Source organism: Asterias rubens, chromosome 19 (assembly GCF_902459465.1).
Source record: "Asterias rubens chromosome 19, eAstRub1.3, whole genome shotgun sequence".
NCBI classification, from domain to species: Eukaryota; Metazoa; Echinodermata; class Asteroidea; order Forcipulatida; family Asteriidae; genus Asterias; species Asterias rubens.
The window spans coordinates 3,940,262-3,954,563 of record NC_047080.1 but is presented as its reverse complement, the minus strand read 5'-3'; the positions used below and the strand labels follow the sequence as shown (position 1 = coordinate 3,954,563).

At 37.0% G+C, this 14,302-nt stretch overlaps 1 protein-coding gene across 2 annotated transcripts; it reads right to left on the bottom strand.

Moving 5' to 3' along the window:
* Positions 1–6: 6 nt before the first annotated feature.
* LOC117303419 (serine/threonine-protein kinase TNNI3K-like) lies at positions 7–9,820 on the bottom strand. 2 transcript variants are annotated; one of them, XM_033787610.1, is made up of 13 exons: positions 9,735–9,820; positions 8,766–8,958; positions 8,384–8,495; positions 7,672–7,778; positions 7,253–7,350; positions 6,684–6,794; positions 6,167–6,265; positions 5,431–5,575; positions 4,853–4,997; positions 4,332–4,436; positions 3,737–3,831; positions 3,049–3,195; positions 7–2,456 (listed from the first exon to the last, which is right to left on the bottom strand). In XM_033787610.1, the coding sequence occupies exons 2-13, from the start codon at positions 8,803–8,805 to the stop codon at positions 2,377–2,379; spliced, it is 1,284 nt and encodes a 427-aa protein (XP_033643501.1). In that variant the 5' UTR covers positions 8,806–8,958; positions 9,735–9,820; the 3' UTR covers positions 7–2,376. The 2 variants fall into 2 exon arrangements, with proteins under 2 accessions (XP_033643501.1, XP_033643502.1); XM_033787611.1 differs by lacking the exon at positions 9,735–9,820 and adding an exon at positions 9,475–9,509.
* Between the last annotated feature and the right edge of the window lie 4,482 nt (positions 9,821–14,302).

The following is a 14,302-nucleotide window of genomic DNA, read 5'->3' as shown; positions in this document are numbered from 1 at the left end:
ATCAGTATGCTCTGAAGAAAGCTGTTACCGAAAACCTTTCCATATCGTATTTCCACCATACAAAGTTTCAAATCCTACTTACTACACAGTTCTCATTCGCTGCTTCATCAGCCCATTACAAGCTTCTCAAGCCCTTTTAATACATCTGAGCCCAAATTCATCAAGCATGTAAGCAGAAAAACCTGCTAAGCACAGGCAAACCTTGCTAAGCAAAACAGTTTACCAGTCAGTATTCAATCAAGTTTACATTGTTACGACTGGTGCCCCAATGATTTGTTTGCTTAGCCAAGAAATTTGTTTGGCAGTTTCTGCTGAAATTGGGCCCCGTTGTGTAATGGCCGGGCGAGTCAGAGCATTAGACTCAAGCTCTTGTGCTTCTAATCAGCCGAGTGTGGGTTTGAGTCCCAGTCATTGGGAGTCCACGGTTGGGACTCGAACCTTGACTCTAACAACACATGACCTTCAGTCTGGCCCACTAGACATCTCGGCCAAGAAACTCCATTTATTTACCTCTGATCATGGAGGAAAAATTAGTAATAACATTTTTCCTCCATGCTCTGATACACTAAACAAAATTCAAATTTTCCCCTCGAAAGACTGACTCAAGAATTTGGCCCTGAAATTGGTCATCTGATTACTAATAAAAAAAAACATTATTTTTTAAATTGAAACAAGTAATTAACATTTGAAGAAACATAATATCTGACTTCCTGAGACAACAAACTTAAAACCTGAAACAAACAAAAAGTTATATGTAGAAGCAGCTGCCTGGATTTCTTTAAATAAAAACTCTAGATTTCTCTTCATTATGTTTTGCCAAATCTTTGGCAATTGCAACTCAATGTTCAATCCAATTTAAGCAGCAATATGTTCCATTTACATTTCTGACAAAAAAATAGTTTGCAATGCATTAGCAATATCAGTGAGTTCATACAAATAAAAAATAACAACTATTTAAACATAATAATAATTCAACGCTTTGTTTACACTTTTCAGAAAAACAAATAATCTTCAAAGCAATATTACTAAACTAAAATATTACCAGTACTGTAGCTTGTCAAGTACTTCTGATACAACAGATCAGATTAAAATTTGATTTAACTTTTTTAATGGAATTACAATACTGGCCTTTGTTTGCAGTAAAAGAAAACATGAATCACAAGTGTTCTACCATAGGAACAAAATTGTAACCAATAATTATTTTTGTGTCTTCTAGACAACTTTGACTTTTCCTCGTCTGGACAAAATGGGCAGGGACTGATTATTCGTGAAAACTAGTAACAAAACGTCCAACAACAATCCACATTGGACTCAAATGTTAAATTATTAAGCATCATGGCAGTAAATACATGGCAAAATTATGGATGTCACAAGATGCGTGTTTCAGCAAACAAAATGACAAAGAAATGTGTGTGGTATATAATAATTTTTAGCTTGTTCCCAAAACATTAATAAAAGAATACAATTTCAGTACAATGGGTGGAATGCTGTAATTACATCATGGAAAAATTAACATCATGTTACTAAGGCAACACAAACAAAGAAAGCTGACGAATATTGAATATTTGCAGTTTCAGAAGTGTTTGTTGATGAAATTGCATCTAAAAAAAATTCCCAAAAGTTGTGGAAGATTTCAGTTCTCTCCTAAGCAAACAATTCAAAGCTGCAAACTCTTCTGATGTGTGCAAAAAGTTCCCTTAAAATTTTGTAATCTTTCCATGTTTTGATGAACAAATTAAAAAGAACTCCCCAATTATGGAAACTTTGTCCCTATTATGTTGAATGTAATTCTAAACATCTCCCTGATTGGTGGACAAAATCTCCCTGATTGCAAGATGCAAGATGCTCTGGCAAACCGCTTCCCAAGTTCATGGTTTATACTTTCAGCCAGCATATAATAGGAGCAAAGTGAATTTGCATCACAAAAACCCATTTCCCCAAATTGTTAAACCAATTTTTGACAGATAGGTCACTTCATGGGAACAGCGACAAAAAATGACCATTATGATAAGCTAGGATACAAGTCTTTTTTTGTTTAAGTACAGCACGTCCTTTGAATATTACATTACCTTTATCTCAGTATTGACGTCAACTCTAAACTGCAGCTTTCTAAATATGTATATTCTATATGAGTTTATAGGTGACAATTTTCACAATAGATATATATTGACAACTCTTTTATATAATAGTAATACTGATAGTTTATATAGACATTCACTAAAACAAATGTCATTATTAATATTGCTTTTAAACCGATCGCACCCTGTTTGAATAAATTGACTTAACTTTATAGATAGTACATTGTACACTGTAAATTAAACAGCTAGTTATTTTTGTCTTAGGTTGTTACTTACTGAGGACACTGAGCTGGCGTGGTTAGTCAACCGTCTTCATGTGGATTAAGGCTGGTCTATCCTGCGCTGCTTTCTTCAGAAGGACCACTACATCGTCATGACCTGGAGTTGAATAAAGATAATATGACTGGAGTGCAACTTGAAGCTGTACACACTGGATTAACGTGCTACACTCCAACAACTGAGCTTTCTAGACCTAAGTTGACGTTCTCCCTATTTTATAAATATCTTTGTTCGGGTTGCCAGTCAGAAGCCATTCAACTTATAACTGCCAGGTAGCCAGGGATCACACCCAAGTTTACAGAACAACCTGGGAAGCGGCAGCAGAAGGATTACCTTAAAGAGGATGCACTTTTTTTATTTCAAATATCAAGTAATAAAACAAAAGGGAAACTGACTGGGTACATTTTAAATACTTTGGGGTTATCAAAGAAAAGTTTACTAGAGCGGGATTTGAATGTTCAGATTAACGGGCCGGCACTCTACCAAATGAGATATCTAGTCCCAATGTTGGTGATCTCCCTGTTTTGTCAATATAGGGATCACATCCAAACAAACTTGATTAAGAATAAACGACTTTGGAACACTAAGTTGCAGCATGCGCACATTTCCAAGAAAACTGGATTTACTTGTGAAGTCTGCTGCCACCTCGGGTACCCAAAAGTCTCACAATCAGTGGACTAAAAAAGATTACCTCTTTCACTTGCCCAGACGAGACATGTCTGTTTTTTAGCCTTGCTGGCCATGACATCATCTTTACATGCTAAATCCAGGTTTGCTCCTTGCTCTATCAGGAACTGCACCAATTGGAGCCTGCCGTGGTAGCAAGCACTGTGTAATGCTGCAACGAGAACAAGCAATCAAACATTGGATCAAAATTTCTGGTGATGCATAACTTAAGGCCTGGTCCCACTGCAGCGATAACGAGAACGATAACGACACAAAGAGAACGCATTCTATTGGTTGAATGAGCGTGTGCGTATTCTGCGTGGAGCAATTCAACCAATAGAATGCGTTCTCTTTGCGTTGTAATTGTTATCGTTTTCGTTATCGCTGCAGTGTGACTCGGCCTTTAGACTGTATCCGTATTGGTGGCTACAGCTACGGCTACAGCTACATTGTCACATCATCTTGTGTAAGGGTGTACCTCATCCTCAGCCGTAGCCGCCAATTCGGATATGGCCTTACCAATAACACACAAAGAAACACACCACTTTTGCTTACTTCTTCCCAGCTTCCACAAGCGCCGATTATTTGCTTACGTCCAGCAGAGCCATGAAATTGGGCCAAGATAATGGGACAAAAATGTGTGGCCCCAAAAAAATCACCAGAATTTAAAAAATAAAAAATAAACCTAAAACATCTAAATGGCAGGTGCTTACCTGTGTGTCCGTCCCGTCCTTGGTAGTTGATATCAACTCCATTCTGCTCCGTTAGAAACTTCACCAAATCCATGCTCTGGCCTGATGTACAAGCACTGCATTAAAATGAGACAAAGTCAACAACCACGACTATACTTCCATGGGCTTGGACACATTTCTGGAAACCTTGGGGGATGGTTAACAACTGACGATTTGGTTTGATGGAAATCTCACCATGGGAATGGTTGTGATATTTGGGGCAGAGCAGGTTACAGGCATGATATTTGGTTAATGGGGGAAATTACAAGGGCTGACCTAAATTGTACATGTACACATTGGTGTAGGCACCAATAGACATTTCAGGCTGTTTAATCACAAATTTGTTCAGATTGTTTCAGAAGGGCAAACAAAAACGGAAAACAGACCAAAGTAGGAAGAATAACATGCCTGAGGTTAAATGGCTTCTGACCGTCAGCCCTGAACAAAAAAATTGACAAAATAGGGAGACTGCCAACAAAGGGGCTAGATAGCTCAGTTGGTAGAGCCGCAGCCTGTTACTCTGGAGGTCGCAGATTAAAATCCTTAATATTTTTTGAGACAATGAGAGAAGACTTACCAGTGAAGAGGCGCCTCACTGAAAATGTTCTCAATAGTAAAGCACTCTGGAGTCAGTTTTGGTAGGAGCTGCTTGGTGACCTCAATCTTGCCATGGTAGCAAGCTCTGTGCAGAAGAAAATAAATGGATTATTTGTCAAGCTAACTCACAACGAAGCTATGACCGAAAGACTGCATGTAAATAACACAACAATAACGGATGCAGGCAGACACACACAAGGTTATACTTACAATTACAATCTTAGGCACAATTTTCAATGATACAGTTCTTGACAATCTACTTCTGGTCAATTATTCCTTTGAATTTATAATTCCAATGACTAATCTTTGTAGTCCGGCTATGTCAAAATTACTTAATATCAAAATATCCAGGTACTAAAACATTTGTTATAAATAATAACTCTTTTTAACAGAACTTGGGAAAGTACTAAGTATACAGCGTAAGGGTAAACGAAAACAAAATTTGTTTATCCCCGAGGCAACAACATCTGCATTATAAATTAATTCCTGTAATTAACTTACATGTGCAGAGCAGTGTCACCATAGATATTGACTTCGTGACCTTTGACACCATGGGAAGGGTGAAGAAGATAGTCGAGGATCAGTAAATGTCCCGATCTTGCGCAGTAATGCAGTGGCGTGTTATTCTCATTGTCTTGAATATTTACTGACAAACGAAAAAATAATAATAATTAAATTTGATGATCACCAATCACAGACTTTTGAATTCACTGATTGTGCGACTATAAATATCATTAACTGCAGGTTTGTCGATTGAACCATGTGCTAAGGTGTCAGTTTCACAAAGAACTACTAGTCCTAGGATGTATCAAAAACTTAAGGCTAGTCCTAAGTTAGTAAATAAGACTAGTCTAAACTCCTTGTGAAATCCACCACAGGTCTTTCACCATCCTGGCCCCAATTCCATTGAGCTGCTTGAGCACACAAACAAAACAAGCTCAAAACAACTTTGGTTACTACAATACTAAGATAACTAGCCAAAATACCATGTCACACGCAAACTCTGCAACTGGCCTCCTGCTTTACTTTTGTCGAGCCAAAATTTTACTTTGACTTTGACTTTGTTTTCTAATACATACCATCAGCTTTGTTGTTCTTCCTGCCGGTTACCAACAGCTCTGTAACAGTCAAGAATCCCTGAGTGCATGATAAATGAAGTGGCCTTAATCCAACCCCACCACCAACGTTGATGTCTGCATTGTGGTTGATCAAACATTTTACGACCTACGCGAGACATTTTCAAGAAACAAAAATGTTACAAAATGGTAGACATGTTTCCAAAGCTCCTTAGATACACAAATGCCTGTTCTGGAATTATGCCTTGTAAAATCACTTTCTAGGAGTTATTGTGTAACTCCCCGATTCCATTCCCCTGGTTTAAGTAACATATGAAAGTTTGAGAAAACAGCAAAAAACTGACACAGTATTTTCACAAGAATGATGAATCCATTCAAGTTTAGCTTTAGTGAGGTGATAGTGTTGTACCAACCACATCTTTGGCCGCAGTTTCGCAAATGGACATCCAATTCTCAGAAATCTGGCGAAGTATTCACGCATGAATTATCTCTCAGATTCAAATATTTTTGGGGTAACATATCCCCAAACCATTTTATTTCCAAGGGAATTCTTTTATATACTCTCAACGGCTGCAGTGCCTCTCACTAAAAACGATTTTTGTAATCTTTAATTTGTGTAGTGTTTACCACCATGCACAACCTTTTCCATTGAATAATTCCAATCATCAGTCAATCACTGACAAATGCTAAGAAACCAGGAGGGTAAAACAAGGAACCGAAATTGACAATGAAAACCAACCTGATCGTGACCAAAGAAACATGCAGCATGGAGCGGAGTAAACATAAGGACATCTTGAGTGCACAGATTAGCTTCATACCTCAGCAGAAGCTCAACGACCTACGAACAAAAAACCCAATAAGAATTCATCAATGCGTGCAAATAATTGCATCTCAGACAGCCTTTGAAGAAGGTATTACTAGGAAAGATCACCCTTTCAAAAGAAATAGAATTGTGCCTTTCAAAAAATGGAATTAATCGCATCTTTCAGACATGCTAAGAGAGCATTTGAAGAAGGAATTAGAAAAGAGCGCCCAACTTGAAAAAATTGAAATGTCCCTTCCAAAAGTTCTGGGTTCTGGGTGACATGGTTAGGGAGTCACAAGGGAAGGTCGCTGAATTTTTGACATCACATTTTTTGTTTGTACAACTTTGTAATAGGGTAAAAAAAATTGAATATCGGACACAGATTATTTTTTTACTTTAAAGGTAAAAACTCTTAATATAACAAATATCTAGATTTGTGAAATGAACCAACCTGGGCGTGGCCTTCTAGGCTTGCTAAGTGAAGAGCGGTGATAGATGCATAGCTGATCTGTTCCACATCAGCTCCACCGATTAGCAAGTCACTCACTAGCTCAATATCACCCTGTGCAATCACAAATATCATCAATACAAATGATGAGACTCATTGGTAACCTTTGCATGAGGTTCAATTTTAATAAAATGTTCACTACACCCACAGGTCTATACCCTAACAAGAAAATGTCCTATAAGTATGTGATTGGGCAACACTAGCATGCAGGGCATTATTTCTTTTGGGGCTACTGGTGGTAAAATTATAGGACTTTGGACAGTGTTATGGTGGGTATATCAAACCCAATGCTGTGAAGAGAGTGTGTGGGATTTGAACCCAGTCCCAACATAGGAAAGGAAACAAGTTGTAAGTGCTAGTGGAAACCTATGGGCAATTTATTTGTGTAAACTAGATGAACCCAATTGGAATCGAAACTCAGTGTTGTTGACCAGAGTGTGGGGGATTCGAACCCAGTTCCACAGAGGTAACATATCAGTCTGTAGGGGAAAATCACTAGGCTTTGGTCTCACCTTGAAACATGCTATATGCAGAGGTGCGAATCCCTTTGCATTAAGACTGTTGATGCGTGTTCCTACTCTGGCTAACAAGCGAACTGCACTCCTGCAACCTAGGCATAAAGCATTGGCAACATCAAATTATAATGCATTGTTAGGGTGTGCTAGTCAGAAGCCATTTAACCCGTAATTGCTGTATAGCTGGGGATTGAACCTAAGTTAACGATACTACCTGGAAGCGGTGGCACAGGGTTCACCTTTAAGGAAGTGCAAATGTTTCAAATACACCACAAGAAACTGACTTGATAAATTTTTTAAAATTTGGGTTAACATTTTTTTGGAAAAATTTACTAGAGAGGGATTTTAACCTGCGACATTCTTTCTATATTTAAGCTCTATGAAATTGATCTTTGGCAGTCAACTATGATACCTACCTCCATCCATGCAGCACAGATGTAGTAAAGAGTGCCCGCCGCTTTCAGTCTTCTCATAAATATTTGTGTCATCAATTAACTGTAGAACCTCATCAATGTCATCGTCACTGCAAAATATATAAAAACAATTGGATAACTTTCCGTATGGCGCCACCACTTTTTCACTCATTTTTAGAAAAAGGGATATCTCATTGAGGTAAATTAGATACTATATTATTTCATATCGAATGAAAAAGTGGTGGCGCCATACAGAAACTTTTCAAAACAATTTTATATACTGTAGGCCTACCTTGAACCTAACATCACAAGGCCAAGGACAGCCACTTCAAGGTGAGTGAGTGCTACACTTAAATGACACCAGGAGCACGTTTCTACCTACTCCTGGGGCTGAAGCAGGGTTATCCCCTTCACAGTCCGTAAGGATGTAGACATGGGTATCACCTACTAGGAGCCTTGCTGGTAGAGCAGAATGCACTCCCTTCCCAACTTTTTACAAAGCTTAAGCAGTTACGGTTAAGTGCCTTGCTCAAGACCACAAGCGTCGTGTTCAGAATTCAAACCCACACTCTGCTGCTGACAACACCAGAGCTTGAGTCCAGTGACCTTCACTGCTCAGCCACAAAACACCAGGAAAAGGTCATTAACCATTTAGTACTCTCATAGCACCTGCCAATCCAACAGATAAGATATTTTTGCCTCAACGATCACTTACCAACAAGCCTGTTGTAGTGCACTGAGTTCCGTCTCTTTATTAATGCTAGTGTCCAGAGAAATCCTAGTTCTTAGTGATGAGTAGCTGTCACTGACTCGCTTTAACCATGCCTCTGTAATGATAACATTATAACGGACAGTTTAGGCAGTCATACAAAAGCACACATTTTCAAAGAAACTGACTGAGCGTAAACCAACATGCCGACTGCATGGTTTTGAAAAGTGCTACAGCCCTATAGACCCCTTGCAAAAACAGGCAACGCACTTACCTTCGCCAATCCTGTCCGCCATCTTGGGAGACATTTTGAAAGGAATAATTTGCCTGCTCTGCCCTTCCATTTCCGCAATGATTTAGATTAAAGTAAATTAAAAATGTAACACACCTGAACATGATGATGGTGGTCTAGATTTATAAGCTCCCATAATACCCTGTGGTTTGCCATGGATTCATGGAAGCTAACGTCCATATGATATCATTCTTCTAGATGACCAATTAGATGCTTTTGGATGCGCTTCATTACCCGCATTGGGGAATCCTCATCCAGTGGTTACATTCAGCTGCTCCATCTCTATTTTCTGATAAAACAAGAAGCAACGAAGGAAAATTATCAGACCTGATACTTCACCGGCTAGAGTTAGACAGATGAGACGGCATATTCAATCGTTTGTTTTGGGGGTTTTTCAAGTAAATAAACCCTGTTACGTGTCAAGTATAAATGATATGATGAATGATTGATACACAATACAAGCAAATCAACAATCGCATTGTATTTGTTTTTAAGTAAATAATGTAAAGCCCCATTTTCCATAAAAGTTACCTTTCTCTACAGAGCAGAGTTTACGTTAAATTAAAATTAGACTTTAGTCATTAGACTAGAGTAACTAAGCAAACCAGGCTTTAAACTAGACCCATCCATGACTGCGGCGCTAGATTCCAGGCTTTTTTCGAAATTTTTACCGTTTGGCGTTTATGTCAAAATTTTAAAATAAGGAATCTAGCGCCCCAGTCACCAGGTCTAGCCTTAAACTTATATGACAAAGCTTATGCATGGAGGTAAAGCGTAAGGCTACAAACAAGTAATTATGACAGACAATGAAGGCGGGTTCACTCTCAAATCAAGTGTCAGTCACCCTGCAACTACTCGAACTCTGTTTTGTTTGTACCACTCCCCTAGTGCAGACTTTACATGCATGGTCAGTGACATGTTTACATTTTTTACGGACCTCCATGATGGTCATATTTACATGAACAGTTCGATAAATGGCATGTCAAATTTGAATTGGTCACTCACATAATAACTTTCAAACCTTCCTTGTCAATTAAGCAAACCATTAAAAAAATGAAACTTTACCTTTATCGTGTTTTCTGAGTTAATAACTTTTAGTTCTCCTCGTCCGCATCTAGCTCATCATCTGAATTTCTGCGGGAATTCTCACAGGCGACCTCTGTTGTTGACAAGCAAAGAAAAGGCAATGCGTGAGACAGACTTCGGGCGCGCACACACGTAGAGGACGACCGCAGGCGGCGTTCCCATACATGTTTTTACATGTACAATCCACAGTTAGGTGCGTGCAGCGTGGGAACTCTGCGTGCTGAACTATTCTTGCGATTAGGAATTTGAAAACTGAGGACTTTTGATGCATGAATTTTAATAGGAATTTTAAACAGCCTGTATTATAGGCAATGCCTCATCTATAATCAGCAAGTTGATCGACATTATGCAAAGTAATAATTAGCGCATCTACAAAATGCGCTTTGAAAACAAAATCTGTTTAAAAGGGAATTCAAAAAGTCAAAAGACTTTCCTGTGGCGTCAGAAAGGCCAGCTGTTATTGAACGTCTTAGACAATAAGATTGTCCCTCAAGGAAACTGACAGCTGGTTTTCTGATGGAGTCTCTCTGTAGTGTTAAACACTTGTGGCAATATTTTGTGAAATCATTCTTTACTTAATAAAGAGGATCATCCATCATGTGGGTTGGAAAGAAAACAAATCATTCAACCCCTATCCTCTAGTTTTCTATCAACTGCACATAATTCAAGCAAGCTGTGAAAATTCATTTTAATAAAATGTTGTTAATCATATGGGTTACTGGGATTAGGATCACAGAAATCAAGTATAAGGCAAAGAGGAAGTTAACAAAGACCAAACGCTGTCGAAAACTACCTGGTTAATTCGAGGCATTACTTCATTCTTCGGTATATTATATTATGAAGCCAATGAATATTTACAAATCTTGGGGTTGGTTGGTCTTGACAATAACTGAAAAAACCCCGAACCAAACCATTGACTACACAGTGAAAAATGTAAGTTCTAAATATTATTTGAATAAGCAAAGGACACTTGAGGGGTTGGATGTTTAAAAAAGTGTTGTCTTGCAAACACACTACTGCAAAATAAGTTTTCTTGATTCATTGTTTATGAAAATGGAACTGAGTATGAACGTAGTAAAGGTGACATCTTATCATGCATTCTGTAAAGAAATTTGCCAAGGAACGAGAACATTCCTGAAAAGGGCTTAGGGGCCAGGGTTCCCCACTATTCTACCCACCCCCCCCCCCCCCCAATGTTACAACTCCGGTTTACAGACTCTGTGAATCACCAAAAAGACAAAACTAACAGTTTTGACCCAATGTGCACTGTCTCTTTCTCACTTTGATGACCAGTTTTACTTCTTTTCAAGAAAGACTTTGCAGACTCAGTTTTTTTAAAGAAATCCTGAATCCAGGAAACATAATGAGAAGTTAAATACCAATAACACTCAATGAAATAAACTCTCCAAATCCTTACGTGCAGAAATAAATAGCTCCATCACTAATCAAATAAAGGGAATAACTTTATTTAACTTTCCTTTCATTCATTTTGTTTATTTATGCCACCTCAAAATATGCAAAGGTTGAACAGAAACAAGACTAAAGCATTACACATGTTTATAAAAGCTATTTAATCCCACACACAATTTCACAATGTTTGCTTTTATGTTTAAACCCTATTGTAACATCAATCTTTGCTTGGCAATATCAAGCTTGGTACAGATCTTTAAATTTAACCATTCTAATAAAGATAAAGTATTTGAAAACAACATATATGGTTTGATAATTTAGAAATACATTCATTCAATTTCTTTAGTTTGAATGTCACACAACTAACAAATTGTGGCAAGAAGTATTTTCAGGAAGAAAAAGAAACAGATATGGAATGGTTTGCATTAACACCAGGGCCCAATTTCATAGAGCTGCTTAAGCAAAAATTTTTGCTTAAGCAAAAAAATCTTTGCTTTGTAAAATCAGATTACCGGCTAAGACTCCACGCAATTGTTATGCTAAATAAACAACAGCTAAATATTAGTCAAAAGCAATGTACATGTCATGAAATTTTTGGCAGTAAAATGTGTAAAATAAGCAAGCTGTTTTCGCGCTTAAGCAATTTTTTGACTTAAGCAGCTGTATGAAATTGGGCCCATGTAATGACTGTCTCTAATGAGTTGGGGTGGTTCTGAAAAGAACCGTTGGTTTCAATTCGACGTTTCGATCATTATGCTCTGATCGTCTTCTGGAGAAAGCTTTCTCTGAAAAGAACCGTTGAGTTGAAACCAACAATTCTTTTCAGAACCACCCCAGCTCATAATAAGGTGCTAAATAATTGGGTCTCAAAATTCATCACTGCAATTACTTATCTTTCTGAAAGTTTGTATATACTCAGTGCCTTGAGTACCGTGTTTGGTAGATACGTGCGCTATATAAGACTTCAATATTATTATTATTATTATTATTATTAGAGATAGTTACCGCAAACCTTTCCATATCGTATTTCCACCATGCAAAGTTTCAAATCCTACCCAAAAAGAAACAGAACAAAAACAATATCATGTTACGCCGTGTCAGTGATTTTGTGCGTTTAAATATGCAGTGCTCCATACCAAAAGTTTAGACAACTCCTGTCAAAACTCAGAACTGTTTGCTAATAAAACAAATTTTAAAAATTTCAATTTCAAATATGAAACAAATAAAAATGATCATAAAGTCAAGTATTGTCAACAAACATTTTCTTTTTTTTGTAATTACAAATCAAGTAGCATACCTTTTTTCATCTCTCGGAAGATTAAAATTTCAGTGCAAACAAATTGCATTAATTAAGAAATTACCTATTGCATCCTCCCACTATTAGTTTCAGTTTATGACGAAAAACCTATTCATACTTGGCATGAAAAAAATTCACTTTTTTTTGGGGGGGGGGGGGATGCAATCAATCACACAATCTGTTTTTGCATAATGATAATTCTCTTCAATTTGAATATGCATTTCTATGAACCAGAATCTGGTTTTCCTTGAATAATTTTCCAAAATATATGTTGTACTTCATATTGTTTTGAGAAGGTTAATAAAATGTAATTATTTTTGAAATTAAATTAAAAACGAAATTGCAGTTAAAAACAGTTGTGCTTTTAGAATGTTACTATATGGTTATAAAACATAAACAAAATTGCAGCTTAATTGGCATATCCCAGGGCAAGGGGTTTGGGTAAAAACAAAACTACAGGTCTACTTGAATTCAGCAATGATCTGTCATTGAGTGGATTAGAAAAAATACGAATGCAAACTACAGTTGACATTTTGTCTAGAAGCAACCCACATAGAAACAGATGTTGCACCCCTTTTGTCCCCTAAAAGAGTACCCTTTTTTCCCGATCCTGGCATGTCAAAATTATCCATTTAAAAAGAAATAAACAATAAAAAGGTGTACATTACAAAATAACACTTTGTAAAAATACCCGTAAAGATTTCAAAGCAAGAAGAAAAAGAAAAACCCATGCAAGGTCTCAAATCCTAACTTTGCATTGTAGAATTTATGATTCAAAGTACTCAAGAGGGTATCTTTGCAAATTCTATTACTTATCCAAAGGATGTACAAAAAAGGAAGAAAAAACAAATTCAATTCAGATGGAATGATTTCAAATTATGATCAACAATTAATAACTTCATAAAAACAATTTAGAAAAAAATGTATCTAAATATATTCATAACCAGCGCAAATTACCAGTACAAGCCTAATAAAAGAAGGCATTCAAGCATTTTCTACTTTCCCAAAAGTATACGATAATTTCCAATTTTCCAAATGACTTATGCATGGAATGTAATGCCACAATTCTCTGACAACTGCTTCTACTTTGAAACAATAATTTTCTTATTTCATGCACATTCCATTTTCATTTCTCTACTTTGAAGAGAAAAATGAGAAAAATAATCCTTTAACAAAACTTATTAAAGGTTCTTAAATTGAAAACAAATAGTTCAAGGTGCTGGACACCTTTTGTAGTTTATCAGAGACCAGTATTCTCACCTGGTGCATCATAACAATATGCTTAAAACAAACAAATCTGTGAAAATGTTGACACCATTGGTCATCGAAGTTGACAAAAAAAAATATTTCCACATGATTTTGTCTGTAAATTCTTATGTTCTAAAGCCCTCACACTGATAGGTATTAATTAAGCACTTTTTTGTTAAAAAAAAAAATCTTCAGGCAAATCACTCCATAGGATTGGAACCTAAGACGTTTGCATTACTAGAGGTCTTACAACTCGACCACCGAGCTAGGCCCGTGGCTAGCTAGAGGCAGTTTGATTCCCCAAAGAAATTTGCTGAGCAGTATTTTCTGCTTAGCACCTTTATAAAAATTAAGCCAAGGTGAGCTTGCTACACATGCACCATAAAAAAACTAATAAAATGCATTTCTTTACTACACATGCTTCAAACTACATAGTAAATTAAGAAGCGTGCAAACAAAGAAGCAAAATCATCGTTACATGGCAATTAAAATAAAACTGATTCCCCCCCCCCCCACATAAAACATAATTCGTAATAAAACTTTCTGTTTAAATTTCAATATTTACATATAATTCTCTTCCTTTACAAACATG

What these genes read in the sequence shown, in the direction of transcription:
- LOC117303419 (XM_033787610.1), bottom strand. Translation starts at nt 8,805, where the DNA reads ATGGGAGCTTATAAATCTAGACCACCATCATCATGTTCAG. An exon ending in TGCATATAGCATGTTTCAAG is followed by an intron (nt 6,795 to 7,252) that starts GTGAGACCAAAG and finishes GTGATTGCACAG; the next exon opens with GGTGATATTGAGCTAGTGAG. An exon ending in AGGACGGGACGGACACACAG is followed by an intron (nt 3,196 to 3,736) that starts GTAAGCACCTGC and finishes TTCTCGTTGCAG; the next exon opens with CATTACACAGTGCTTGCTAC.